At 58.4% G+C, this 27,278-nt stretch overlaps 1 protein-coding gene across 8 annotated transcripts in view; it reads right to left on the reverse strand.

The window, feature by feature from the left end:
- Positions 1-28: 28 nt before the first annotated feature.
- The window catches only part of PTPRE (protein tyrosine phosphatase receptor type E), a 116,567-nt gene continuing 89,317 nt past the window's right edge, over positions 29-27,278 (reverse strand). For 6 of the 8 annotated variants that reach the window (XM_053922468.1, XM_053922469.2, XM_053922467.2 and 3 more), the window contains 18 exons: positions 24,379-24,475; positions 24,056-24,129; positions 22,403-22,539; positions 18,740-18,830; positions 15,877-15,953; positions 15,165-15,201; positions 14,598-14,695; positions 10,670-10,789; positions 9,146-9,309; positions 7,026-7,161; positions 6,578-6,727; positions 6,226-6,319; positions 5,152-5,228; positions 4,356-4,490; positions 3,587-3,712; positions 2,543-2,709; positions 1,447-1,582; positions 29-1,180 (listed from right to left, as the gene is read on the reverse strand). In XM_053922468.1, coding sequence (XP_053778443.1) covers positions 1,106-1,180; positions 1,447-1,582; positions 2,543-2,709; positions 3,587-3,712; positions 4,356-4,490; positions 5,152-5,228; positions 6,226-6,319; positions 6,578-6,727; positions 7,026-7,161; positions 9,146-9,309; positions 10,670-10,789; positions 14,598-14,695; positions 15,165-15,201; positions 15,877-15,953; positions 18,740-18,830; positions 22,403-22,539; positions 24,056-24,129; positions 24,379-24,475 — 1,991 coding nt within the window. In that variant the 3' untranslated portion in view covers positions 29-1,105. Of the gene's footprint in view, positions 1,181-1,446; positions 1,583-2,542; positions 2,710-3,586; positions 3,713-4,355; positions 4,491-5,151; positions 5,229-6,225; positions 6,320-6,577; positions 6,728-7,025; positions 7,162-9,145; positions 9,310-10,669; positions 10,790-14,597; positions 14,696-15,164; positions 15,202-15,876; positions 15,954-18,739; positions 18,831-22,402; positions 22,540-24,055; positions 24,130-24,199; positions 24,341-24,378; positions 24,476-27,278 lie in introns of those variants that run through there. The other 2 variants (XM_053922466.2, XM_024555352.3) reach the window with 2 other exon arrangements.

Raw genomic sequence — 27,278 nt, forward strand, 5'->3', positions numbered from 1 at the left:
TCCATCCAAAAATAAGTTAGCCTTTAGATTAAGGAATTCTCTTTCTTTTCTTTAATTAAATATTGAGGAGCGGGACTTTTAAAAAACTGTATAAATCTAGATTTGAAGATTTCTTCTCGTACAAACAGTCTTAGCTTTTACAAGAGGTTTTGAAGTACCAAAATGCCTCTGGGAAAGTTGATAGCATCGTTGCCTGTGGTCCTGTTTTCTACCAAGCGTGTGCTCCTTGCTTCTGTGGGTGCCTGGGCTTTACGGGAACATTTGGGATGGGAAGTGGTCTGAGGTCGAGCGCTGGGACACCTCCCAAACGGCGCTGGGCAGCTGTGGCCAATGGGAGGGGAGTGAGAAGTGCAGTTGGATTGATTCTCAATGGGTTTCACCTGAGTCACACATACAGCCGGACGGACAGCAGGTGGCGCTGTGGCCGTGCCGCTCCGAAGACTGCTTCAGCTGCACCCAATGCTGTGGACGCACAGGCCCTCGGGCGTCTCCTGTCACCTAGCCACAGGTGGCAGGGGCACCGCCTGCGATAAATGCATATTTAAGTCTCACTATGTAGTCACCAACTACTCTGATGTGTTTTAGACCTGGATTCAGGTTGCAAAGTCTTCTTTGATCTTTCAAATGGAAAGGCTCTTCATCCTCTGGAACTGTTTGCCTTTAAAACAAAAGCTGCTGCTCAGGGCTGCGGAAACCAGTGTTAAGAAAGTGGATTTTCAGGTGATTTCTGAGTCCCCAACTGTTTTCTAGTGGATGTTGTGTTTAATACTCAGCATAAGCACACTTGGCATAGTAAGATCTATAACACTTAGAGGTCCTGAGTGTGAGAAATTAAATGATATGAATCTAATGAGAAATTAAAATATTTACTGACATTAGCAGAAATATATACTTTATGGGATATTATTTGACCTTAATACATTATTCCAGTTTTTAAAGGGGGGTATTTAAGATGAAATACCTTTATAGCGGGTGGCCTTAATGCATAACAAAATATATACAAAGAAATTAGAAAGGATATTAATGTCAACTATGAAATAAATTAACACGATTTTTACAAAATATACTGACCATTAAATTAAAAAATATTTTAAGGCAGGAATTTTCATTTAAAATTAGCATAATCAGAAAATATATCAATAAAATCTTGTACCACTTTGTAGCAGAATTCATACTGTTCCTGAAAAAGAAAAACAAGAGTACATTAAAATGATATTTTGAAATTATCTGAATAATTTAATTAGGGGAAGCATTGGAAAAGAAGGCATAAGGAGGCCTATTTATTAAAATACTGTATACCCTTATGTATATCAGTTTCTGCTACATAATTTTGTTTGCAGGCACATGAGAATTTCCAAATCTGTTTTCCCACGCAGATAATGTCAACGGTTAGTTTCAACTCAGCGCATCTTTGCGGAAACATCCTTAGACCCCTGAGGTCCTTACCAAGGTTTGCACCATATGCGGCCTCTGAAGCCGTAAGCTCTTCACGGCTTGGAACACGTCTAGCAGCCCCTCCGCCTTCACGCGCTCCAGGATGTTGCTGAGCGCAATGAATGTACCCGTTCGCCCGGCGCCCGCACTGTGGGGAGAAAGCGCTTAATGGAGGTGACGCGCCCTCTGGTGGGGGTGACAACGGAAGAGCTCCAAGCTCCCCCATCAGTGCCGAGGCTCGTTGGGAAGAGGATGTGAGCGTGGACTTCTAAGGATCGCTCGTATGTAGCTTAGCTTTTCCCCGGGAGGCAGCGTCACAGACTTCGTAAAACGCCGCGCAAGGACAGCGGACAGAGGTCTGGCGATCGGGGTCCCTCCCCGTCATAGCGCGGGAGCTGCTGAAACCACGCCCCAGTTTCCTGGGGAAGATCGTGGTTCTCAGAGTGGGGCCCCGGGCCAGCGTTGCGAGCGCGAGGCCCTTGTTGGAAATTCAAACCGTTCCTGTTGAGGTCCCAGGGGCCCATCCCCGCGTCTGCCCTGCGGACTCTTCGCCTTTGTACTTCTGGTGCCCGACTAGTTCTAAACTCGGTGTGGGTTTTGGAAGGCAGAAAGGAACCCGAAGGAACTCGTTTCTAGTTAATTCTATGTGACCTCTACAAAGGTTCCTGGGACTGAAAACGGAGGCGTGTGCGCCACCTGCTGGCCAGGCCACAGATGGCGCCCAGACATCACGGCACCGGCTCCTTTTCCAGCGCCCCGGGGAAAGGAAGCAGAGCGGAGCCTCACCCTGAACCAGAAGGGCCTTTCACAACGGAGACACGTGCCTTGAAGTTCAGGAGTGGGTCTCTCCGAGCTGTGCTTGGGAATTTTTTCGACGGCTTAAAAAGCACAAGGAAATGTGTGTTTGAATCATTTCCTAGCTCCTCCCACTAAATACATTCTGCATATGATAAGATGGCATGTATGTAAAATTAAGTGTGCCTGCATGCAAGAGAAGGTGAAAATACAGTCCAGGGAAATTCCGAGGCTGGGAGCTGTGAACAGGGTGTGGTCTGCGCGGGCGCCAGCAGGGAGCGCTCACCCGCAGTGCTCCAGGACAGGGTCTCACCTGCAGTGCACGGTGATAGGGTGGTTGCCCGTCTGCTGCTGCTGCTTCTGCACCGCCGCAATGAGGTCGATCATGCCTTTGCCCTCGGCGGGGATCCCGATCTCGGGCCAGCCGTGGAAGTGGAACTGGCGAACCATGCGGGTCTGCTCCTCCTGGCGGGCCAGGGGCTGCGGGAGGAAAGGGCAGTTTAGCAGTGCTGGGTCACCCGCCTCTGTCTGCCCTGGAACAGGCCCTAGGGCCACCCCCTTGGGGGTGGGGCATTCAAGACAACACTTGGAGCTCTGCGGGGCCTTTGGCACCACCCGGCTGCCCCAGGGTCCTGGCCAGGCTGTTGTAGACCGTGGTCCCCCAAAGGAGGGGCTGGCAGGATGTCCTTCTGATTGGAGAGCAGGACTTCCAGAGGACATCCCCTGGAGCCCCCTTTACGATATCCTTGGCAGCTTTGCTCGAGAGACCAAGGCCGTCTCTTTCCTCAGATGCCAGGGCCCCGTGTGAGCCGCCAAGGCTGGAGACAAGCAGCATGGGAGTCCAGCTCCTGGGTCATTCTGTGACTGGCATGGAGGGAACCAGTCTCCGAGCAAGCCGGGGCCCTACTGTGCTGGCCACCTTGAGCTCAGCCCCAAGTCCCATAGACTCCCTTACCACTGACCCCCACTACCAATTTCCGTTCTAGGAGCAGAGCCCAGGACCCAGTGGGGCCAGGATGGCCAGGGCCTCTGAAAAGGCACCTGCCAGAGAGGGCTGGTGAGGCCTCTGTGGCTTCATCTGTCCCCTTTATTCCTCCTGACCCCAGTCACTGTCATTTCTCCTGAGTGGGGAATGGGATGCCTCTTGGAGTCAGCCACTGTGCCCTCTCCTGCATCCTTGTCCCCCAGCAAGGAGGCAGGTGACCTTGGAGGTCTGCATTTTATAGGCGATCTGCCCCGACACCACACTGAACTCTGATACCAACATGGGGCTCTCTGGAAAGGGCTGGGGGAGCAGAGGGGAGCAGGGCCCGAGGGGAGGCTGCGGCCACAGTTCCAGTCGCGACAGCAGCAATACCTGGCGGCAGGTGACCAGGAAGTCTCGCACACTGATGGCGTCAGAGAGGGTATCACTCTTTATTTCGATCGTGATGTCTCCGTGAGTCACTGAGCCCTCTGTTGGCCAATACTGGCAGCACTTATCCTGGGGGTAAGAGAAGAGTTTAGGTCTCGTAACCACTTTCCTGCCGGCAGTTTGAACTGTCTGATGCAGAATGGCTGTCCAGCCATTTAACACATTTCTTCTGAGCAGGACGAGGACAAGGTGCGAGTATGGATGCCCGTGAAGGCAGAGACGCGTGCGTTTGGAACTTCCATACGGGACAGAAGGGAGCGGGCAGAGAGGAGAGATTATCCCAGACAGGGAGCTTGAAAACCTGCTTCTCCGTGACACTACACCCTACATGGGCTGATGTGGATGCCCAGCCCTCCTGGAGCCGGGCGGTGGACAACCTGCACGACCCTACGGGGCCGCCTGGGACCGCAACAGAAACGCACCCGGACAGGTTAAGACTTAAAGTCAAAAACGAAACCGTGAAAGCCTTAGAAGCAGAAAGTATCTGTCCACTTAGGGAGCAGAAGGGTTTAGCAGCTAAGACCCCAGCAGAGCTAAGCACTCGTGACACAGCAGACTGCAAGGTCAGATGACAATGGAATTAACGTCCCTTCCTCAGCAAACGTAAGAGGCTGAAAGGTAGGCTGCTCGCAGTGAGGCACCTGCCACATGGGGTGGGCGGGGCCTCAGGTGTGCACACCGCCCCAGAGGCCCGGGCTGGGCAGCCCCTGACCTGCTCTCTCTCCTGGACCTCGGTCAGCATCACGATCGTGTGGCACTTCCACTCCCAGACCATCCTCCAGAAGTCCTCCACCGTGTGCGCCAGGGGCCCCTGGGTGGCGATGAAATAGTCCTTCTGTCGGTAGCCCTGCAGGTGGGAGCAGAGGTCACAGGCCGACTCCAGGCTTCCTCAGCCCGGCCCACGCCCCGGCGGGCCCTGCCCCTGGGCACCCTCTTGGGGAGCTGGTCAGGACGCCACTTCCTCTGAAAACTGACCCCTCACCCTTAGTCACCAACACATTCCCAGGTGTTCTGGGTAAGCTAGCATCAGGGTTGTGCCAAGAACCCTGGGGGTGGGTTTGGAGGAAGTGGTTGAAATCCCAGTTCCTCCACCCAGCCCAGGGACCTTTGGCACAGTTTTCTCATCTGCAAACAGAAATCCTAACACAGATGTGCCTGTGAACTTCTCCCCGCCCATCACATTGTTCTGCAGGCATGCGTCAGAAACCGAGGGGGAGAGAGAGAGAGACAGAGAGAGGTAGCACCGATACATAACCAGTGGTAACAGATGTAAAAGAAAAAGTGCTACATATTAAAGGTGGAATGAAAAAATAGTGAATTACTTGCTGCTGTGTCTCTCTCCTCTATTTCCAAAGTCCATTATTCATTTTTTTCAAGCATGTAATTCTAATGAAATAGTTTGGATCTCTGCAGGCACGTCCAGCCTTTCTGATTGTGACGGTGAGCTGATTGAGGGTCTGTGAGGAGGGGTCCCCCCCGCACGGCGCAGCCAGGGCCACGGGACTTACGTCGATGAAGGACGCGTTGATGTAGTCTGTGTACTCCTGGCCCCGCTTCATGGACAGGATCACGCGGTTGAAGTCGTCTGCAAGGCAGCATGTCCCTTTAGTTAGCGACACAATGTCCTGCCCTGCAAACTTGAACTTGCGGCCGCAAGCTTCTGAGATATGGAACCTATTAATAAAATCACTTAGCGAGGTCAGCTCCTCAGAAGGTTTATTTTATAAAACAGGTGAACTAGAGGGGCACAGGGAGGCTGCCCTTGGTCAGGAAAGCCCTGAAAATAATCCAGGCACGGCTTTCATTTGTGATGAGTTGAGAAGATTCCTACCAAAATAAGAGCATCACAAATACTATGTTTAAGGGGAAAAAGGGAAGTGGCCAGAGAGGCCACCCAGAGTAGCTGGCCGGGGACCTCACAGCCGTGACTCCAGAGTCTGAGGCAGGGAAATCTTGGCAAGGAAGGTCCCCATGCGCTTTCTACGCACAGTGTGGCCTCCAGAGTCTGTGTACGGCCTTGCTGGCATCACGGGCTGGGGGTCCTTGGGGTGGGGTGTCCGCAATGAGGCACTCCCACTTCTCAGGGCAGGCCCCTCCCTGCACTGCTCCTTTGACCGCTGTGGTCCATTCCTTCACCCAAGGGCAGGCCGGTGTCCCGGCTCCAGCCCTGCCCAGTCCAGGCCCACCACAAGGCCTTTTCCTGGAAGGTCTCAGCTGCGAGGCCTGGGCCAGGACTGCTGCTCTCCGTGGAGGGGGTGCCAGCTCTGTGCCCAGGCTTGGAGGAGGATTTGGCGAAATGCTGAAGCAACTCCCTGCTCCCAGGAAGTCCCCCTCCCACCGCTGTGCCTGTCACAAGCTGCCCGCCTGACACACAACTGCCAGGGTCACCCGCTGCTTCACAGGGGGTGTTCTGTCACCAGCACCTGACGGACCCCCAGGAGCACTTAGCCCCGGGGTGCCCAGCCCTTGACCCTGGTTTACAGCTGTGGGAGGTGAGTGACTTTCCGGGGAATGAAGCGGCGGGGAGCCACCCTGCCCACCCCCCCGCCGGGCACTGAGCCCCGGGGCCCAGGCTGCCTTACACGGGATGATCTGGATGACCCTGGCCTTCTTCATGTTCGCCGGCAGGTTGCCCGTCCTCATGTTCTCCTTCATGATGCGGACGTTCGTCAGTTTCTGCAGCCAGAGAGGCACAGCCATGCGGTTGAAACACTGACACTCCTGCGCACGGCCCCAGCTTCCCAATGCCGGGCACCTGCATCTCCCCCAGACTTCTCCTGGCTGCACGCCCCTGCCCCTCCCGGCCCAGGGTGCTGCTGAGCTCCCAGAGCCCGTGCCCTCCCTCCCCGGCAAGTCAAGGAAGGCTGCTCTGGGGTCCGTCAGGTCAGCGGGGTGGCGTGGGAAGGGGCCTCCTGGGGAGCCGGGGACACTCACCCGGAACTCCTCCTCCAGCCCGACCTTGTTGAAGCGGCTGGCGGTGCCCTGCAGGGTCTGCAGGTGCTTCTCCAGGGAGGACACGTCTAGCTCGGTGTCCCCGTAGAGGTAGTACTCCAGTAAGGCTTGGTAGATGAATGTGTACTGCGTCTGCAGAGACACAAAGGGCGTCCCTGGCATGCGCCCCTCAGCCCCCGCCGCGCGGGGCTTGCAGCTCGGGGGGCAGAAGGGGGTCGGGGGTGAAAGTGACACCAATGGCCATTTACAGTGACCATTGATGGCCTTGCATAGAGACCACATGGCAGCCACGTGACTGAGGATGGCCTCCGCCAGGCACTGTGCCCTACGCACCAGCAGGGACAGCTGACGTTGGGCTGCAAAGGCCTCTGGGTGGCTTCGTGAGGCTCAGGCCAGGGCGAGGGGCTTGGCCAGGGGCGGGGGGACTCACGTCCGTCTGCACCATCTGCGGGCGCTGGTTGCGGATTCTCGCCACGAACTCGAAGACGTCCACCTTCTGCTCTGCGTACATCATGTCCATCATAGCGTCGATGACGATGAAGGTGCCCGTGCGGCCCACGCCCGCGCTTCAGGGACAAAGACAGGTGCCACATGTCAGCCACACCCACCCCACCCCCCGAAGCAAAGGACAGGCCCTCAGAAGGTGCCTGCATGCCAGGACAGAGGGAGGGGCACGCCTGCCCCTAATTGGGAGACTGACAACTCATCACTGGACTCGACCTTGCTTGGGTTACTAAAGAGCAAGTCTATGGCGCGGCCACTAGAGGGCGCCGCAATCTTAGCAAAAATGATCCAGAACCTTCAGAAGGGGGCTCAGAGACAGCTGCAGTGGTAAGCCTGGTGTGAGGCTGTACAGATCACTTTTCCTCTACGACCAAGTGTTGTCTGCTCGTTACAACTTGTGTAATCAGCTTAAAAAAAACAGTCACAGCAAAGATGGCTTTTCCAGCTTCTTCATAAGAGGGCCCTGTGACCAGCCGGGTCACACCAATAGGAGGTGCCCGCGGCTCTCAGGCATCCTAGCCCGGGCTTTAGCTCAGGGTGCCTGAGGGGCGATTTCCTGCTTTGCTGCCCTCACTTGGTTCCAGGTTCAGGTTTCCTTCCCTCCCAACACCTCGCTGCTGGCCCCGCCCCGACTTTCCGACTCAGATGGTGCGGCACCTCAGGCATTCCCGGCACGCATCCCCTGCACAAATAAAACCCTGGTGCTGCACCGACTAGAGCTGCCCGTGGCTGAACCAGGCTCCACCTCCAGTCCCTGCAGACTGGTCCATGGCTTTGAATGTAGGAAAGTGGTCTTTTTCTTTTAATCCTCACCTGAGGACATTTGTTTCACCAGTTTTGGGGGGGCGGGGGTTTGGAAAGAGAAGGGAGAGAGAGAACCATGTGTGCCAGAGAGAAGCATCAATGGTTGCCTCCCGTACGCACCCAGACTGAGGATGGCATGTGCCTGGACTGGGGACAGAACTGGTAACCTAGGGATGTGCCCTGACTGGGAATCGAACCTGTGACCTTTAGGTGCACGGGGCAACGATCCAAGCCACTGAGCCACACTGGCCAGGGCAGGAAAGTGATGTGTTCAACAAAAGGCTCACAACCTCATGAATGACGTTCCCTACTGTCCTCTGGGTGGGGAGGACGGTGCCCCTCTTTCTAGCTGGTCTCCAATATGGTGCTGGGGCAGTGAGGACACACTCAGATGGGGTCCCCCACCCCACGCAGAGAGCAGCTGAGACAGGAGAGGCCCTTGGGGAATCTTATCTTTACAAAGTAAGAGAAAACCAGCAGGTGCAGAGCCAGGTGAAGACGCCCCGCCCAACAGGTATATGAGTGGAGTAGACAGGCACCCACGGGAAGGCTGAGAGGGGCCACAGGTGCTTACAGACTGTTTGTGGCCTGGGGCTCGTGGGGGAGGTGCAAGAGGATGCTGGGTGGGGGGAGAGGGGACCACGCTAGCACTCCAGGGAAAAGTCCAAGGCCAGGAAGTCTTTCCTGGGGTCCTTCTGAAACGGCTTCTGTACAACGGAAGGAGTGACCCCAGCAGCAGCTGCCGCTGACCTGATCCGAGGCCCAGGCCCCTCCCAGGCTGTCCTTCCCATTCTTGACCAGGGGACCGAGGAAACTGAGAGCAGACCCAGGTCCCGGCACACCGGCTGGCTCTCCTGGCCACTGTTTGCTTGCTGTGCCTCCACGAACCTCCTGTGCTCCTCCAGCAAGGCTTGGGGGGCTCCTTGGGAAGTGTGGTTTCCATCCCTGCTACTGCAGTGACTCGGGGGACCCCGGGGGCCATGAAGGGGAGGCCAACTGCCAGTCCCCTTCCCACCATCAACCCAGGCCCCTGGGATCATGTGTGTTTCCGATTTTGGGGACACCCTCACGTGCCTTCGAAGAAAGGGCATTGCTCCCACGGAATGCGCGGGGTGCAGGTTCTCTGGGCTGTGCCCAGGACTGCAGGCTGGTGCGCGCACCCCCTGCCTGCCCCTCTGCCCATGCGGTTGGTGCACCAGGGGCCGAGCCCTTGTGCGTGGCCGGCCCGAGGCCCCGACGTACCTGCAGTGGACCACGATGGGCCCGGCGTGCGCGGGGTTGGTCGTCCTCACTTTCTTCAGGAACTTGAGCATCCCGATGGGGGTGAAAGGCACCCCAAAGTCGGGCCAGCTGGTGAAGTGCAGCTGGCACACGAGCCGCGGGGCTTTGCAGCCATCGGGCAGCTGCTGCGGGGAAGGACCCGGAGATGTGCGGGCATAGGCATGCCCGCCCTGGCCCCACCCGGCTGTGGCAGCCCCGGGCCCACCGGCAGGGAGGGTGCCATCCCTGGTGACAGGGCACCCCAGGCAGTGAAACCCGATGCCTGCAGCCAGCTCTGGGCGCCCACCATGGCTGTGCACAAGGGCAGGGTGCACAGCCCGCCGGCACAGGCCCCAGGACCGGGCCAGGCAGGCCCTGGGTAGCCAGCTGCTTCCCGAAGGCCCACCTAGGACTCAGGGGCCTCACTGGGACACTGGGTGGCCACCCTCTTTGCCCGGAGTCCTCCGTCATTACCCACAGCACCCTTTCCATGCCCCAGCATCTGAATTGGGGGGAAAAGAGGGTGCTGTTGGCCCACTTGCAGGAGACACCCTGGACCCTCCTCAGAGCCGCTTGGAGGTTGTTCCCCAGAGCCCACGAGTGTGCCCCAGACCACAGTGGATCTGGGTGTGTTGCATGTGGGCACATGTTTGATATCTGTGTGCGCACGCCTGCATGCCTGTGTGTGTTCTGTGTGTGCGTCCATGTGTGCTCACATGGGTTCGTGTGGGTCTGTGTCTAGTGTGTGTGCGTGCACCCAAGTGTCCAGGAGGCAGGCACGCAGGGGACGGCAAGAACGGCAAAGCCCATCTTCCCTTTTTTGCTCTTTTTTTTCTAGAAACCTCAGACCCACACTGCGAAATCTAACGACACCAATCATCTACCTTTTGTTCCTGGTACCACCACCTCCCGTTTTTGCTGCTTTTTAATACGAAGTCTCTACTTCATGTGCCTTGTCTACATGCAAGCATGTTTGCCGAACACTGCCTTAAAACCCTTCGGGGATGACTGGTGGGAAAGAATGAGGAAGTTTCAGATGTAATTTTGAAACTTAAAAAAAATCCCGTCTTGTGATTCCAATGTGTGAAATGGCACTGTTACAGGGGGACCCCGCCCCCGGCCCCGCCAACGGCCTCGCTTCCTCCACCCAGAATGCGCCCGGGAGCCAGGAGCGTTCAGCACTGTGTGAGAACTCCTGGGCACCTCCGCCGTAGACCCGCATGCTCGGACCAGGGACGCCTGCCCCGGTCCCCTTCCCACCCCGTCCTCATTTGGCATGTCCTCTGGCCTCAGCCCCCACTCAGCAAAAGCCGCTGCAGGGCTGAGGAACGGGGAGCAAAGCTGGGGGCGGGGGGGCAGTGTTGGGCGGCAATGCTGGGGGAGGGGGGCGATGCGGAGGGAAAGGCCACAGCTCTCCACATTAGGAATCCTGGCCCTGGGTTCGCTCTCCACACGTCCCCCGTGGAGAACTGCCTTTCCAGAGCGTCAGGCACGTCAAGCGCTTACCGACTGGACGCAGAACTTGCGGACGGTGTAGTCCACCAGCACCGTGCAGTCCTCCACGCACACCCGGATGTGTCCGTAGGTCCAGCAGCCCTGGTCCGGCCAGTACTGGCAGCATTTCTCCTGCACGGGGCAACCGGACAGAAGGGGGGCCAGTGGGCGCCTCTCATCGCCCCATCACCTTCCCCCACCGTCACCACAGTCAGATCTCACACACGCCAGGTGCCAACCAAACAGTGCTCAGGGCTGGGGGAGAGCTCGGACAAGTGTCTGCCTGTCAGCGGGGAAACTGAGGCCACAGCCACTTCAGGGCGGCCCTGTGCCTCTAACTGGGCTTTTCTAGTTCTGATGCCTGGGCATCGCACACCTTCGGCTGTCACTGAGCCCGCAGGTTTACTGCACCCTCTGGCTGAGCCTGCGCCCTGCGGGCCAGGAACCTGAACAAACGTGGCCCCCAGGCTGTGGGGCACACACCCAGCGCCTGGCACCGTGTGTCCCCAAACACGTCCCCGTGGGTCTGGCAGGTGGCCCTGTCCAGCCAACTCGGCTCCTAAGTTCAGACCTGAGGGGCACCACGCCACTCTGCCATTGAGGGTGACGAAGCCCCTCTTTTCTCCAGCGAGGACGGAGCTGGTGCAGGCACAGCAGGCCTGTCATGCAGCTGCAGAGAGCCCACTTCCACCCCTTCCTGCCCTCCTAGCTACAAAGGGCCCCCCACCAGCTCCCGGGGTGCAGCCCAGGCACCTTGGCACCTAACCAGTGGTCAGCACTCCTGAGCATGGGGACCCACGAAGGCAGAAGTTCTGCTCAACACCAGTCTCTGGGAGGCAGCAGCTTCCTAAACCTCGGACAGTTTACCCTGGAAACGGCCCAGGGGGGTACAGCTAAGGGCTCGGTCACAAGGATTAATAACCCTACAACCCAGAACTTAGTGTTTACCGGAGCCCAGCGCTTGTGGGATGACACCCACAGGACAACGTCCCCTCCCTGCGCCCTATGCCTGGGCCCTGGGTGTCTCTGATGTGGCCCCCAGAGAAGCAAACACCCAAAGGCGCTGGTGTGGGCCACTCTCGGCCTCCTGGAGCCTCCCCAGGCCCTCACAAGCTTCTTGCCTTGAAAGGCCCTCCCTCCGGCCCAGGGCTATGTGTGCGCCCCAGCCCCCACCCTGGGCTCCGTGTGTGAGGTGTACGTGCCCTGGGCCTCCTGCCCCCAGAGCGGACGCCGTCCCACCCCACCCACCAGGCCATGAGATGACAGAGCAGCCAGGTTTCACAACACTCCGCCAGGGTGTTGAAGCCAGGGCGACCACAACAGAAGTGCGAGCAGCGAAGAAAAGGGAACTCTACTGAGAAATTATTTAATGTGAGATGGTGAACGGGGGGTGCAGAAGCAGGCCCGCTCTGACTCACAGGAGTGGAAAAATCCAGCGGGAGGCTTCCGAGTGACATCACACAGAAAACACCAGGTGACAGCCGCGTGGGGCCGGGGGAGGTGGGGGCGGGCTGCGGCCTGCTCCTGCCAGGGCTCAGAGCGTTCCACACTTGCTAACAAGCCCTCCTCTTCCCTGGCCCCCGCCAGGCTGTTTGTGGGGGCCCTGCCACAGCATCTGCCCAGAGCATGGGGACCCTCCAGCCAATTGTCCCCAGGAATCCCCAGCCTCCTCCAGGGAGAGAGGACGGCCTGGGCAGGACCCTCCCCAGCTCTGTCCCAACTCCTCCAACAATAAAACACAAGCCGCTTCTACCCAACCGGAAACAAACGTGGTTGGAGGCTATTTCCCGCACAGCGGTGATGGTGGCTGTGGGACCACCTCAGTGCCTCTCGGCTGCCCTGCCCGGGGGCCTGGCCGCCCACCCCAAACGCCGCCTAGCTGAGTGTCCCAGGGATGGGTACTGCTGTCTCTGAGGGCCGCTCTTCCCTGAGCCTCAGCCAAGCTGCCTGGGCTGGGCTGGGGACAGGCGGCTCACCCCCTGCCAGGGAGTGACAGAGGTAAGATCAGCATCTCTGGGGCCTCGTGCCTGGCCCGATGTCTCCCACCGAGCTGGGCCTTCCTCTGAGCCTGCTCCCACCACCATGGCCCAGGTCCTCAGGCTAGAACCTTCTAGAACCATCTCCCCTCCTCTCACAAGTCTCCCCGCAGTTCCCAATTCTGCCTTCCTTCTGGAGAATGAGCTCAAATCATAAAAGACAGCCTGCCAGGGGCTTCCCTGCTCCCTCCTGCCTCAGCCAGCCTCTTGAGCCCCTGGCCCAGCTCTCTGGTGCATTTCTAGCTGTCTGGCCCTGGCATGGGCACCCAGGGTGGGGGGGTGCAGGAGGACGCCCAGCACCCCGCCCCTTGTGCTTCTCCTGGGCTGGATTTGGAAAGATTCCTTCCAGTCTTTAGGACCCAGCGCCGTCATCACCCCTAAGTGAGCACCGCTGCTGGCACCCTGGCCACGCCCCTGGGGCTGTTTGCTTCTGCCCCTGCCTCCTCCCCTTGCAGGAACCTGATAATGAGGGTGGCTCTACAGGGCCTGTGTCCCTTTGCCCAAAGTGACGGCTCGCAGCCATGAAGAAGCCTCCACCTGGCCATGCCCTCATGCCCTCCTCTGGGCTGGCTCAGCCCTCGGGACGGAGCACCACGGACCCTGTCTCTCTCTGTTGGTTTTTATGTCACCTCCCGACGGTCCACGCTTGCTCGATTTCTGTTTGGTGTCGGCCCCTCCCAGTGGGCTGCAGATAGCAGGAGGCGGGCGGCCCGCTGGCCAGCTGCTTACACTGCCGGCCCTGACCAAGCCGGGGCCGGGGCCAGCCCAGGAGGCATGGGAAGGGTTTGTCCATGTGGGAGATGTACCTTGCTTCTTTTAGGAGGTTTCAAGTTCTCACAATGCATGTTACTTTTTGAGTTAGAAACAGCTAATTGAATGAATACATCGGAACGATAAGTCGGCATTCGCTCAATGTATCTCACTTTGCATATGCATTTGTCCAGTCTAGTTGATAAGCAGGAAGTCACTCTTATTTCTAGTCTGAGGCCCCACACGTCACATGCTCAACATACTAAACATCAGACATGCTGAGGCCCTGCCGGCCGGGGCCACCCTGGGCTGAAAAAGAAAACCCTTCTGCCCTGGCCTCCTCGTCTGCAACAGCGAGCTCTGTGGATGAAAAAGGGGCCGCCTCCCAACCCTGACGAGCTCGGGGGAGGCCAGCAGAGTGGACGCGAAAAGCTGGAGACCAAAAGAGACTACATAGGATGAACATAAAAATTCCTGGCTGTAAGTGAGTCATCTTGAACGTAGGTCAGCCTGTCTGTCGTCTTTTTGCATCTAGATAAGACACCCCTGGAATGTCAGAGTCCTCTCCCCATTCTCCAGACCCCCCAGGGCACCCTCTCCCACCAGACATGAGACCAGGGGACCTTCATTGTCACCTTGTCCCCCGAGTGCTGGGGGGTGCTGTGATGTTAATGACCAATGTGACCGTACCCGCCAATGGACGGAAAGTGTGTGTTTCCCTGTTGTACTTTTCCCCCATCCCAGAGATCTCCCCGCTTTGCTGTCCCCCGCCTCCCTAACCCACCACCAGTGAATCTTGTGTCTCCTCCTCTGATTCTAAAATGAGCCACAAACCCACCACGCTTGGGAGCGTTTTCTCAGTTCATCGAGGTTTTGCTTCCCAGCAATGCAGTTAGTTTGGCTCAAACTCACAAAAGTGCTCTACGGGTTTGGACATTTCTTATGTCGACAGCTACTTGGAACACAGAATTATTTCAAGATAAAAATGCTGTTGAGCCAGGGGGTGGTTTTTTTCCCCTTCTGCAGCGATAAGAAGGGAGAGAAATAGAAAAGGAAGTGGCGCCACCCCTCCACACACACACGCACACACGCACACACGCACACAGCTCCCAGCGGCGGCAGCAGCAAGAAAGCACCCCAGGCCCCCGGCCTACCTCTTTCCTCTCCTTCAGGTTTGTCAACATAACGATGGTGGAAGCCTTCTGTTCCCAGATCATCCGCCAAAAGTCGTTCACTGTCTCCTGCTTAGGGCCTGTGAGTGCAGAAGGTCCCCAGGGTCAGGCACAGAGAGAAGTCGCGTGGGTCCCAACCCCCGGCACCCTGGCCTTCAGGCCCTGGACGGCAGGTTCCCCCCGCCCTCCAGCTCTGAGGCACAGCTGGTGGGGCCTGTTCACACCCTACAGAGTTCCAGAGCCGGGGGGCTGGGAGGGACCCGCGGGTCACCCCATGCTCCCTGCTGCCCCCCAGAGCTGGGCAGTCTGCAGGGGGCTAAGTCACTGCACCCAGCTAGGTGACTTCACAGGCAGCAACAGGCACTAAAATGAGAGCGCGGTTGGCAGCTGCATGTCCCAGTGGTTTGTGGCCCCTCCGTGTCGGTGGGTCTCAGTGTCAGCCCCTGCCTACTCCAGAAGCTGACTCAGAACGGGTGTGTGAGAGTGTGAATGTGAGTGCGTGTGAGTACGTAAGTGTGTGAGATGAGGAAGTAACACGAAGGAGCTTACCTTGAGCTGCTATGAATTTATTCTTCTCTTTGTAACCCTAGAAAAATAAAATCAGGTTTATAATTTTCCAAAATTCTCTCTGCTGAAAAAGACCTATTTATTGTTGTGAGGAAAGCAATACATATTCATGATGAAACATCTGGAAACTCACACAAAAAAGCAAGAACGGCATTCACCAGGAACTTCAGAAATAACAAAAGCTGTGTTTGTGTGTCTTTCCCCAGCCTCGGTCTCCGCGAACGCCTCCTGAGGCGCACGCACGGCCAGACACGCGGACACGCGTGCATTTTTAATCGGTCTATATGCGCAAATTCTCCTCTATTGTGTTGCTGTGCTAACTTAATAATTCATGTTAAATGACCTTTTAAGGGTCAATTAAAATGGACTTGTACGAATCCACTGCGTGTGGTTTTACCAACTTTATTTAGCCGGTCCCTCCTGCTCTCTGTTGTCAGTAATATAAACAAAGCCCCAGTGACCATTTGGGGGGCTTCTGTTTCTAGAAAGTGACCCCAGGACACAGACACTAATGGGAGGGTGAGGACACTGCCGGGCCGTCTGCACTGTGGCCCGACTGCCCGGCGCGGGCGTGACAGTTCCCAGTCCCGGAGCCACTCGCGCAAGTGCCCACGAGTCACGACTCGCACTCAGCCCCCGAATGGTCCAGGTATGCTTGTTGTGCCGGGCCGGGGACAGGGTGACGGGGACTTACATCTATGTAGGAGGCGTTAATGTAGTCTGAACAGGGCGCTCCGTCCACTTGGCTCAAAACCACCCTGGTGTGGTCATCTGTTTGGAAAGAGCAACACGGCATCAGGACAAGCGGATCGTCACAGCCGCCACGCACACTTCCACCTGCGGTGCTAAACGTGGCCGGGGGCGTAGCTGGGTCTCCCTAGCAGGCCGGCTCGGGGCTGGGCGCGCAGTGGGTGCTCTGTGTGCATCTGCGGCATTGATTAGTGAGTGATTCCGCATCTCCGTCCCTCTCGGTCCCCTCCTCGTGGCCACGGGACTGAAGCCCACCGAGGGGTGCGTGTGTGGTGGGGGTCTGGGCATCCTATCGCTGGACCAGCTCTGTCCTGCCACTCACAGAGGACAGGCCAGTGCAGCCCTCAGGGACAGTGACAGCTCACATGGGGTGGTCAGGGTGTTGGACCCCAAACCACCAGCCTCTGCGGACTGGGCCGTGAGCCCCGTGCTCAGGGGCTGGCCACTCGGAGGCAGAACTCGAGCACAGAGCTGGTCAGATCGGTCAGGAGGGTTTGCACTTTGAGGACAGCTATAGAAAGCAGAAGGTAAAAAATAGACTTCTGATTAGGTCTAGAATCTTACAGTTTCTAAGAGCTTCCCGTCTTTTTATTCTAAAAAGTCACACTTCACTTTCAAAGCATTATTTCCTAAATTTACCAGCCGTGGGCGTTTTCCCTGAAAATAGGATCCTCTCGCCTCTCCGCAACACTGCCCCAGGACACACCAGGAGTCGGAGTCTTGACCTCTGTCCTCAGAGCTTGGGGCCGGGGGGCAGGAGGGCACATCTGTGGCTGGGCTCCCCATCCCCAGGGGCACCAGCTTGTAAATCTGGTAAATTTGTAGCCATTCTAGGTTTGGGAGAATCTGGGAGAGGCCAGGAAGGTACCTGGGGTGGTGGGAGTTGGGCCCTGGGCCCTCTTCCTGCCTGTGGACCCTAAATCCACCCTGAGTCAGAGCAGGGTCCCCCCGTCCCCTGCACAATGTCCCCTGACCCAGCTCACAACTGTCCTGGCCCCCAGCCAGGCCCAGGGCATCTCTGGCCAACGTCAAAGAAGTCAGACACCCGCTCAGTCAGCCTGTGTTCTGCTGATGCCGAACGCCAGGTGCCACCCAGCGAGCCATCTCCAGGGCACATCCGAGTGTCTCCACGTCACCATCCCATCAACCCACCGTCCCACCAACGTAAAATGCGTCACATCCTGGCACGGTCCCCTGGCCCTTGATGACCGCCAGCACCCGCGGTTTTCTCTGGCAAGGGGCTGCTGGGCTGGGAGGGGCCGGGGCAGGGCCCTCCCCCTGGTGGGGAGAGAGGACTTACGGGGGATGTTAGAAGAGCCTGTTCTGTCCCCTGTCACACTTCAGACCCACAGTAAAGGTTGACCTCCTTCCACAGTACAGGCTGGGGGACACAGCTTGGAGGTGAGCTGCAGGAGGCAGGCCCTGCTTCTCCGGGTTGGTGACCCACAGGGAACAGGGTGCCCCATCCTGGCAGGAGGAGGGTGGTGGGTGGGGTGGGGGGGTGCAGGTGATTCCCACGCCTGGCCATCCATTCCGTTCCCATTAAAGGCCCACGAAAACTGCTCTTGAAGGAGAACGCGTGTGCTGGTTAAGAAATGTAGGTCAGGAACCTAGCGAAGTGCGTGGCCCAGAGGAGGCCCCCGACATGTTCATACATTCTGCGATCAGCGCATGAATTAAACTAATTAATACTAACAGAATGAATTAAACTAAGTATACTGACAATGGTCACTAATTCCCAAACACCCGGTTTTTACTTGATACAATTATCCCAAAGACCTCCGACCTCCTTCCGGGTTCCCCCTCCTGAGCCAATGCAGCCCGCCCCCACCTCCTCTTCTCTGGGGCCCACATGCAGCCCAGCAGCCAAGCTGCCTGATGCTGTCTGCCAACCCCGGTCCCAGCGCCTCTCACAGCTCAGCCGAAGGGCCACAGCGGCCACCTGACCCCTCTCCCAGGGCTACCTGGTCTCCTCCACACCCACAGTGGGATGGGAGACATTTGTTTAATTGCTCTAGTTTCTGCTGGATCAGAGGGCCAGGGGGGCTCTGCCAAACCGCACGTAAATCGGGTGCGTGCAACATGGGAATGAGTTCTCCCTATCAGGACCTGAAAACCCAGAGACTACACGGATCGGGTGGCCCACGGCTCCTCTTACCCGTAGAGTGGGTGGACCCACTTCTAACCCTGCAATCACAACCAAGAGCCCCCCGCTGGAGCTGGCTCATCGGCGGGCTCCGAAGTCCCACGGACAGAGTGCCCACCCAAGGACGGAGGCCTCAGGTTCAGGGCACAAACCTGACCTCAGTGGACTCCTGGAGGCCGCCACACCATTAGCCTATGGGCGAAGCCATCTCGGGGGGAAGGGGGGTTGTCCAGGCTGAAGGAAGAACAGCACAACCGTCCCGGACCAGCTTTTACAAAGGCTTCATGGAACTTGGGGTTCATCTTGGCAACAAGGCCACAGCCCAGTCCAAGACGGGGAGATGCCCAGGGCCACCAACCGCCCTGGCTGGGGCTCAGGATCGGGTGCAGTGCGGGCGGCCCACGCCGGGCCCCTGGGCAGCCCAGGTCTGCGTTACACACAGGCTCAGTGGCCACAGCCTCGCCAGCACAGGCCACCTGTGTCCGCACGGCAGACGGGTGCCAAGACGCCAGGGGCAAAGGCCGTGCTGATGGGACTCCAGCACCGGGCACCGGACCATCCTGCCACTCTCTCGGACAGGCACTGCCCGTCCCCAGGGCAGCAAGGGAATTCGGAGTTTCGTCAAAACGCCACCAACCACGTAAAAAAAGTAAAATCTTACTGGGGAGGATGTTGGGATATCTGTTTTTTTCTCTGTTTTCTTCTTTATTGGCCTGCTCAAAAGTTCCTTGCATGTGTCCAGACGGCAGTGACTGGAAGAAAATGCAGAGTTAGCGCTAAACATGATGCCGACCAGCTCCCGTCACCTCATCCATGGTGACAGGTCGCCAAGGGTCAGTTGGAACGAATGGGGCGCACTAATGCAATGGGTTAATCATCGAACTTGATCCTTCGTGACCAATCTGTCTGTAAACCTAAAACTGCTCTGAAAATAGTCTATTAAAAATAATAACTAAAAAGGAAGAAAAGACCCGAGAGGCCTCTGTATTCCTCAGAAGGTGCGGAGGCCGCAGTGTGGTGGCTGGGGGGTGGCAGGCAGGATCTCTGTGGTGAGGAGGGACCTGGCTCTGACCTGAGTGGCCCGGCCCGGCCTCTGCCCCAGATGTTGATGGAGTGACAACACCAGCTCTGTGGGCGGCACAAGTGTCCCCCAGGGTGACAGAAACGAACTGCTCCAGGCACTTAACACTCCTCGGATTCCAAGCCGGGCAACGCCCACCATCCACCCACTATCGGCCTGCCTGCCACCGCACCGGGCAGCCCAGCGCTCTGTCCTGCCCACAGCCTGCCCAGGCCTCCCGTGGCCCGGGGGAGGGGGGAGGGGGGGAGCGGGGGAGCCGGGTCGCCCTGCAGGGCCAAGCGTGAGCGTGCCCGCCACAGTTGGTCCAGGACACCTGTGAGTCAGTGTCCCGCTCTGTGACTGGCTGAGAGGGTTGGTTTGTTTGAGGAGGTGAGATTTCATTTCCGTGAACGTGCCTGGGAGCCAGTGCGTGTTCCCAGTGCAGGGCAGATGGCAGTGAACTGAGGAAAACAGACCAGGGCCTGGCAGGGGCTGTTCCCCACACCCAGGGGAAGGTTCTGGCTTGTGCATTGTGCTGGGGCCCCTCCCGGGGGCTCCTGCCCTGTGCCTGTCTCAGCCTCATCATGGGGCTGGGCCGGTGGTAGCAGGGGCAGAGGCTCTCAGAAGAACCTGGGTGGAGCAGGCATTTTCTCGGCCCGGAGGGCACGCCCCTAAGAGATCTAATCTGGAGCCTGAACAGACTTGGCTAGGACAGCGCCCTACCATTTCGGGACACCGGGTGATACAGAAGCCGTCCTTAAAAACACAGCGGCTCTGGCTCCTGCTGTGCACACTGGGCCGAGCCGGGCACGCACCTCGCCTCTCTCACCAGTTCCGAATGAAAACCCTCTGGGAGCAGGGAGCCCCCTCCCTCCCCAGATGAGGAGACTTAGGCGAAGATTCAGTGCGTCCCCCCAGCCCTCCAGGCTGGCAGGAGGCAGACCGGGGTAGGAGCTCTGGCAGGCTGCCGCCAGCACCCACTGGACTGACCCCCAGGGACCGGCACCGTGTGCCCTCATCAAGCTCAGCTCCGCTCCACTCAGCAGTACGCACAGGTCCAAACACTGGGATCCACCTCTCTGACACTCAGGTGTCTCCCTTCACAGTTCTTGGGAGAGAAGCTCCAAGCAGTGGGTGAGAAAAGAGGGCGACTGGGGTTAGGGCCTATGCCAAGCGTGTCCATCTGCGGACCCAAGAAGGGGCTGGTCCTGGTGGCTTTGTGGCTCTTAGTGGAGGGACGAGGCACAGATGTGGCTGAGGCCACAGCCGTCCCCCACTTGAGAGGCCAGCAAACTGGGACCCACAGAGCATCCTTACAAGCAGCTTGTCCAGGGTCCCCTAGAGCCAGGACCAGGTTCCACGCCACTAGACTCAAGTCCAGCACAGTCCCCTCTGCCACACCTCCGCCTGCCCCTGGCTGAGCGGAGGGGCTCCCGCAGCGCCCGAGGGCAGGGGTGAGGCCAGGCGGGGGCCGGGACAGGGAGGCCCCTGTCTGGGGAGCAAAATCGAAAGGGGCCCCCCTAGGCCTCAGGATTGAAAATAAAATAATAGGCGAATATAACATTAAAAACAAATCAAAATTAATGCCCCCAATCCATAATGGCCACGATATCAAACTCTGAAGCAAGCGTGCGGTGACAAGCCACACTGGAGCCTGGAGCAATGGGAGAAATCAGTCGGCACGGCCCACTGTTGTTCGCACACGTGTGACCTCGTCCCACATGGGCTGCTTGCATTCATTTGCACATTTTAAAATGTTGCACTAAAATATTATTTATCCTGATGACTCAGTGTTTTGGGGCCTCCTTAAATCCTGCAGCTAGGGTGAGAGCCTCGCCTGCCAGGCCCCCTTCCTGGCCCTGCTCCCTGCTCCTGGGGAGCTGCACGCACTTGACAGGCAGTGGGGCCGGCAAGCTGTGACTCAGAGCCTGCACCAGCCTGGACAGGGACAAACAGCGCCAGGGGAAATGGGACAAGAAAGGGGGGGGAGCCTTGTCACTAGAAACTTGGAGAGTTATTTTGGGAATGCATCACTAACTTATCAGTCCAAGAGACTGCAAAACAGTACCGCTTGGAGATATCTTTCACTATGACCTAATTTCTCCAAAAAGGGGACTCATTTGGAAACAATTACAAGGAAGCACGATAGAGGCAGATGAGACTTGTACTAGGAAATAAGCAAAGTACATTTAAATGTGCTATCAAGTATCCATGTCCTCCCGGTGGCTTGTGAAAAGTCACGTGTGTGCAGCGGGAGTCACGCCATCTCTAGCTGCAACAATTGCACAACCCTCTGCTGTGTGCGGAGTCCCCTGTCTCAGCCTCATGTTGGAGCTCTGAGGTCATCCAGGCAGGCGCCTGCCCGGCCCCCGCACGTGCCAGGGCTGGGGCCCAGCAGGTGGAGCCGGGGCAAGTCAGCACCCTGCTGGGGACGCATTCCTAGCTCACGCCCCACACGCCGCCTGCAGCCACGCACAAGATGTGGGAGATGCGGGACAGGAAGCCCAAGGGATAAACACTGAAGGGCAAACTCCAGGATGATACTTTCCAGTGACTGTCTCCCTGCCCACCTCTACATCTGTCTGTCTGTCCATCTATCTGATTCACGATTCGTAGGACATTAAACAAAAACTAACAATGCCAGGGGAGGCGTCCTTGACGTATTTGCTTTTCTGGCGGAGAGTCTGTAGCATCACTCTGCTACCCTAGGGACTGGAGCAGTTGGTTAAATCCACCTTAGCCACGGCCATGGCCAAGTTCATGGAGGTAAGTCATCCCAGCAGCAGCGGCAGGTGAAAAGTAGCAGGGACTCAGGTTGTACGACTCAGACTGACATCAAAGGCGGCCCCCACCATGCTGACTTGACCTTGGGATGGTGGCCCAGAGGAGGTGCAGCTCCTATCACGAGATGCCCCAGCTCTCCGGAGCTCCATGGCTTTCCGTGAGAGATGGTCTCACCGTGGTCTCTGGGACCTGGTCTCCCATGTCATTGAGACCACAGTGCCTCTGTCACACCAGGTTCCAGGGCAGGGAGGGCCCTCAGAGTGAGTGCACTGGAAGGAGACTTCACGAATGTCTCACTCCACTGTCTCATCTCCTAAGTCAGGAATGAGTGCCGGTGGGGGCACCGCAGCCCAGACCCCCATTTTGGGGGGTCGTAATGGATGCGGGAGCCCTGAGCCTTTGAGATATTAACCTTAACAATAACACTGTACGTCCCGGGTCCCGACCACAGGACAGGGCAGAGGGGCCGCGCCAACTCACGTTGAACTCCTCCCGGAACCTCTTACACTCGTCGGCCGAGCGGACTCGGATCTCCTCCTCCAGCTGCCCCACGGGGATGGGGAAGTACTTCTGGGGCCCGGACGGGGACCTGCTGAGGAGCATCACTCTCTGCTGCTCTGTGGGGTCGAAAGAAACGGGGGGGTGGTTTTAGCCTCACTCCTGGGTGGGTGGTCCAGTAACCAGACTGACCTACAATATTCCTGGAGAAGTGACAGCCGGAAGCATTCACATTCCTCTCTGGTCACATAGCCTGGGCAACTGGAGGCAAAAAATGTGCCCTTTGGCATAGCCACATTGTCTGCACATTTGTGAGGAATGGGGGTCCCTATGGCCGGGTTACCTGCTCTCACTGACCACAGACGCCGTAGCCCTCCCGCCTCCCCTCCTGCCCCTGGTCCCTCCACGGAAGGCGGAGGCAGTCTCCGACTGCAGCTGGGCTCCCGGGCTGGAAAGGGAGGACACTCGCCGAGGTGCCTGGCTGTGCACTGAGGAGTCAGCCGGCGTACGAGCCTCCCTCAGTCTTGTGCTGTTTGTGACAAATGGCCCTGGTCACAGAAACCCCAGGAGCTCCCAGAGACAACCACCCTTGTTTTTGGTGTTGGTGTTTTGGAGGGTGGGACGGGTGAGGGAGGGACGCATGGAAAAGGATAGGGGTGACAGACCTGCCAGCGAGTTCCCCGACCAACTGCACCCCCATTAGGAGTGAGACAAGGAGAGCCATCACTGGGGTGTGCTTCTCCTGTGGGCCGTGCTTCACCAGGCCGACCTCGCCAAAGGGCCGTCCTTACCCAGGGAACTGCTCTGAAGCCCAGCCACCAGCCGCCCCAGGGCCCATTCCTACAACACGCTGAGGCATCCAAATGAGCGCTCCGCCCCACTGGGCACACCCTCCTCCCTGCCCCTGGGGACAGGCAGGAAGGTGGCCCTGGAGGCCACAGTGTCACCTACCTGAGGGCCGGGGCCCCAGGCACTGTCGGTCAACCTGCTGTCCTCTGCGGACACCCATTGTTGTGGATTTTCCTGCTGTTATCTCGGGATCACTCGCCCTCCCCTCCGAAGCCCTTCTGACACCACATTTGTTCCCAAAAGGACAGAGCCTCAGGCAGCCAGCTGACTGAAGGGTGCTGTCACCACTGACAGGGAGCAACATTTTACAGCACCTGCCTCACACACCTTTCTCAGGCACCTCAAGGTGCGGGGAGAAAAGCCTTTAAGTAAGCATAGCACTGACAGCAAGTCACTGCGCTCAGAACCTCAGGGAGGCTGGAAACGCCCCCAGCAGACCGGATCCTCCCGGTTAAACACCCCAGCACTGGGCCCTAAACCAGTGGGTTTCCGGGGAGCCCCTGAGGGCGCTTAGACCCGGAACCCCCTGTCTCATCTCAGACTCACTGAAAAATGCATGTCACAGCCCCATGAAACGACAGGATGTGAACAGTGTCTCAGAAAAGCCACAAACTGAGATGTTTCAAATGTCTGCTTCACACCAGAGAGAAAAGGAGGAGAGTTTGGACGTGGTGAAAAGTCCAGGGTGGCCCCCACCAGCAGGTGAAGCGGGGCTGGAGGTGGCAGCCACGAAGGGGCGCGGCCGCCGAGTGGGGGGCGCAAGCCTGGACCCGCCAGCATGCGTACCTTGCTCCTCCAGGATCCCGTTGGGCATCTTCTTGTCGTTGGCACTGACTGTGGCCTTCCTGTGCTTCCTGAACCTGAGACACAGACACGTTAGGTTTTGGCACCGGGGTCCCCGAGCCAGGAGCCCCGGGCAGCGGCACCCACCAGGTGAGCCGGGAGAAGCTGTTCCTGCTGCTCATGGCTGAGCCGCTGCCGCCCTCGTCCCTCTGCCCCACGGCCCGCCACCCTCTGCCACTGGGCCCCACGCCCCGCCGTCATCACAGCCTGTGGGTGCTCATTTCCTCATCCGAGCAGACGGGCAAGTCAGCGCAGGACACTCCTACCTGAAGAAGTAGGCGGCCAGGAGCAGGAAGAGGAGGAGCAGCAGCAGGGGCAGCAGCAGCCAGGCCAGCAGGGGCTGGGGGCCGGTGGCGGGGGGACCTGGGGGTGGAAGCGGGACCCCATCACAACCCCACCCGAGTCCTGGGTGAGGGCTCGGGTGGTGGGGAGGGGATCTGTGCAAGGGAGGCTCCCAGCACCAGACTGCACTTGAGAGTCTGTGAGGTGCCCCCCCACGAGCCCTTCTTCCCAGGCACTGGGACCCCACTTTACAGTTTGCCGAGCAAGCTCCCCCTCCTTCACCAGCCCCTCTTCCCCCACACCAGAGCCGCACTCCACAGCACGTGAAGTGGTCCTTCCCCACCAGCCCTTCTTCCCGGACCCCACTGCACAGTTTACAAAGCCCCTCCTCCATCAGCCCTTCTTCCTGGGCAGCAGCCCACCGTCCTTGTCTGTCACGGCCGCAATCCCCTCCCCTTAATGAGCGGCGTGTTGACACCAAGGAGAAAACTCAAGCTGAGGAGCCAGGACCTGACTTGTCCCAGATCCCCGGGTGGGGGGCAGTGACCACACAACACTGAGTCCCCCTGCCCCCACCCCCAGGTGGCCTGTTTGTCAGGGTTCCCAAGACACCCACCTGTCCCCCTAATGGGGAGGTGGAGGAGGGTGACGGTGCAGGACATGCTGGGAAGCTCCCAGGGCCCCTGGGGGACCTCAGGGTGCGGGGTAGCAGGCCGGCCCTGGGGCTGGTCAGAGGTCGCAGACCCCGGGACCCGGCTCCCAGATCCAGGAGCTGTGGCACCACCTGCCCCGAGGAGCGCTGGCCTCCGGGCACCACCCTCGCCCTCCTGCCTCTGCCCTTCATGCTGGCCAGGCTGACCTTCCTCGACCAGAAGGTGCCCATCCCTGGATGCAGTGTAGCTGCCTTGTGGCTGCCAGGACCTGCCTCGCAAGCCCCAACTCCAAGGGACTCTGGTAGCTGGACTACCAGCTTCAGTCTACCTCCCCCCCAGCCCATCACTTTGTCCCCTCCCCACCAAAATGTCCCTGCTCTCCAAGAAACACCTCAGAGGCCCCTTCCTCCAGGAAGCCCACTTGGCTTCCCTCTGGTGGGTCCCAGGGGAGCCTCCAAGCACAGGCCCTGACTCCTGCAGTGAAAGACCCTGTGGGTGACAGCCTTCACTTGCATTCCAGGGGAGCCCCTCAAAGGCAGCCCCAGGGTGCTCATAATTGGTGTTCACAGAAGCACCAAACACGGCCCTTAGCCCAGTGGGGGCTCCCCAGCCCTGCAGTCTCCCCTCACCTTGCACCCCCTCCATGTGAATCCTAAAGGTCATGACCTACGTCTCTCTCCCAGGAGCAGGTCACCCAACCCTCTATGCCCTGGCACCCTGCAAGCGGTCAATACATATGTCTCTAATAAATGACAGAATTCTACCAACTCGAGTGACTGTCAGATGTAGCAGCACAGGACACTGAGGACCATTGGTCTGTCTTGTGGAGGTGGCCCCAACCACCGGAACCCTGGCCCTGCCTCCAACACCCTCACCCAGGATGTGCCAATGCCTCCCCCTGCTGGCTAGTGATGCTCACAGGCCCTGCTGCAGCTCAAGGCCAGGGTGGCGTCAGGTTCAGGGCCTGAGTGCATCTGCCCAGCCCCCCTGGACCCCCTGCGGCAGAGCTCCCCAGGGGAGCCCACCTGGCCTGAGGCTTCCACACCTGCAGCTCTGCGAGCACCCTCCCCACCTGCCAGGGCTTTGCAGCCAGCTCCAGCCTAGGCTGCTGGGGAGAGGCCTGACACCAAGGGCAGAGCTGGCCCAGGCCTAGAGAGGATGTGGCCGCCATGCACCCAGGACTGGGTTCCGTCTCTGCCAGGCATTGCGGCCACAGAGCCGGAAGGGTACCCCTTCCTTTCGCTGCTGCGGACATGCCCACTTCTGCGTCACACAGGGTCAGGCTGCCTGCTCAGCCCCCACCCGGCAGCGTCTAACTGACCAGTTCTTGGGTCCAAGGGCAGGTGGCCCCGCCTGAGGATGCAGGCCGGCCTGGGAGCTTCTGGGGGGCACCTGGATCACACACAGCCCACCCCGGGGTCTCTGTCAGGGGGCTTCAGGGCCCAGCCTCCCCACTCAGGCCACCTGCAGAAAGGCCGCACTCACCTCGGGGTGTGGGGGCTCCTGAGCACACGCCCTGGGACAGGGCTGGGTGAACCAAGCAAGGCCCCAGACGAGGCTGTGCCCATGACAAGGATGACGGGTCACAGGGACAGATGGGTCGCCCCACTCGGGTTTCTGCCCTTTGCCAGCAGCTGCCTTGGTTTGGGAGGGCAGAGGCCAGGCAGGCACGCTGGGGGTGTGGAGGAGGCCTGGTGAGGAAACCAGGCGTCCACCCTGTCTGCAGGATGGCCGCTTCTCCATCCTGCCCGGGGCCAAGTGGACAGTGGGCCCAGAGTGCCTACTTCTCCCAATTTGGCAAAAGAAGGAATCTACGTTTTTATGTAAAGTTACCTGATTTTTAACTATTGGTAAGTAATTCAACCTAAAGACAATTTTGAAAAACCACGTGGGCCAGAATAAACCTCTGAAGCCTGGGCTGTGGCCCTGGACACCGATTTGCTCCAGAGAGGCAGTGGGGTGGCATCTAAGGGGAAATCCCGAAGTTGCTTTCTGTCTCATCTTTTTCACCTGGTGGGGCTCTGCCTGCGGGGGAGGGGCACCCGAAAAGACGCCGGCAAGCAGCCTCCTCCCCAGATTCTCCCTGGGTGCTCCAAGTCAAGTGTGTGCGATGTTCACACACATTTTGTACACACACACACACACACACACACACACACACCGCAAAGCCCGTAACTTACATAGATTCTGCTCCTGGAAATTGAAAGTCGTGGGCTTGGGTGTGAGTTCAA

This window comes from Desmodus rotundus, chromosome 4 (assembly GCF_022682495.2).
Source record: "Desmodus rotundus isolate HL8 chromosome 4, HLdesRot8A.1, whole genome shotgun sequence".
Taxonomy (NCBI): domain Eukaryota; kingdom Metazoa; phylum Chordata; class Mammalia; order Chiroptera; family Phyllostomidae; genus Desmodus; species Desmodus rotundus.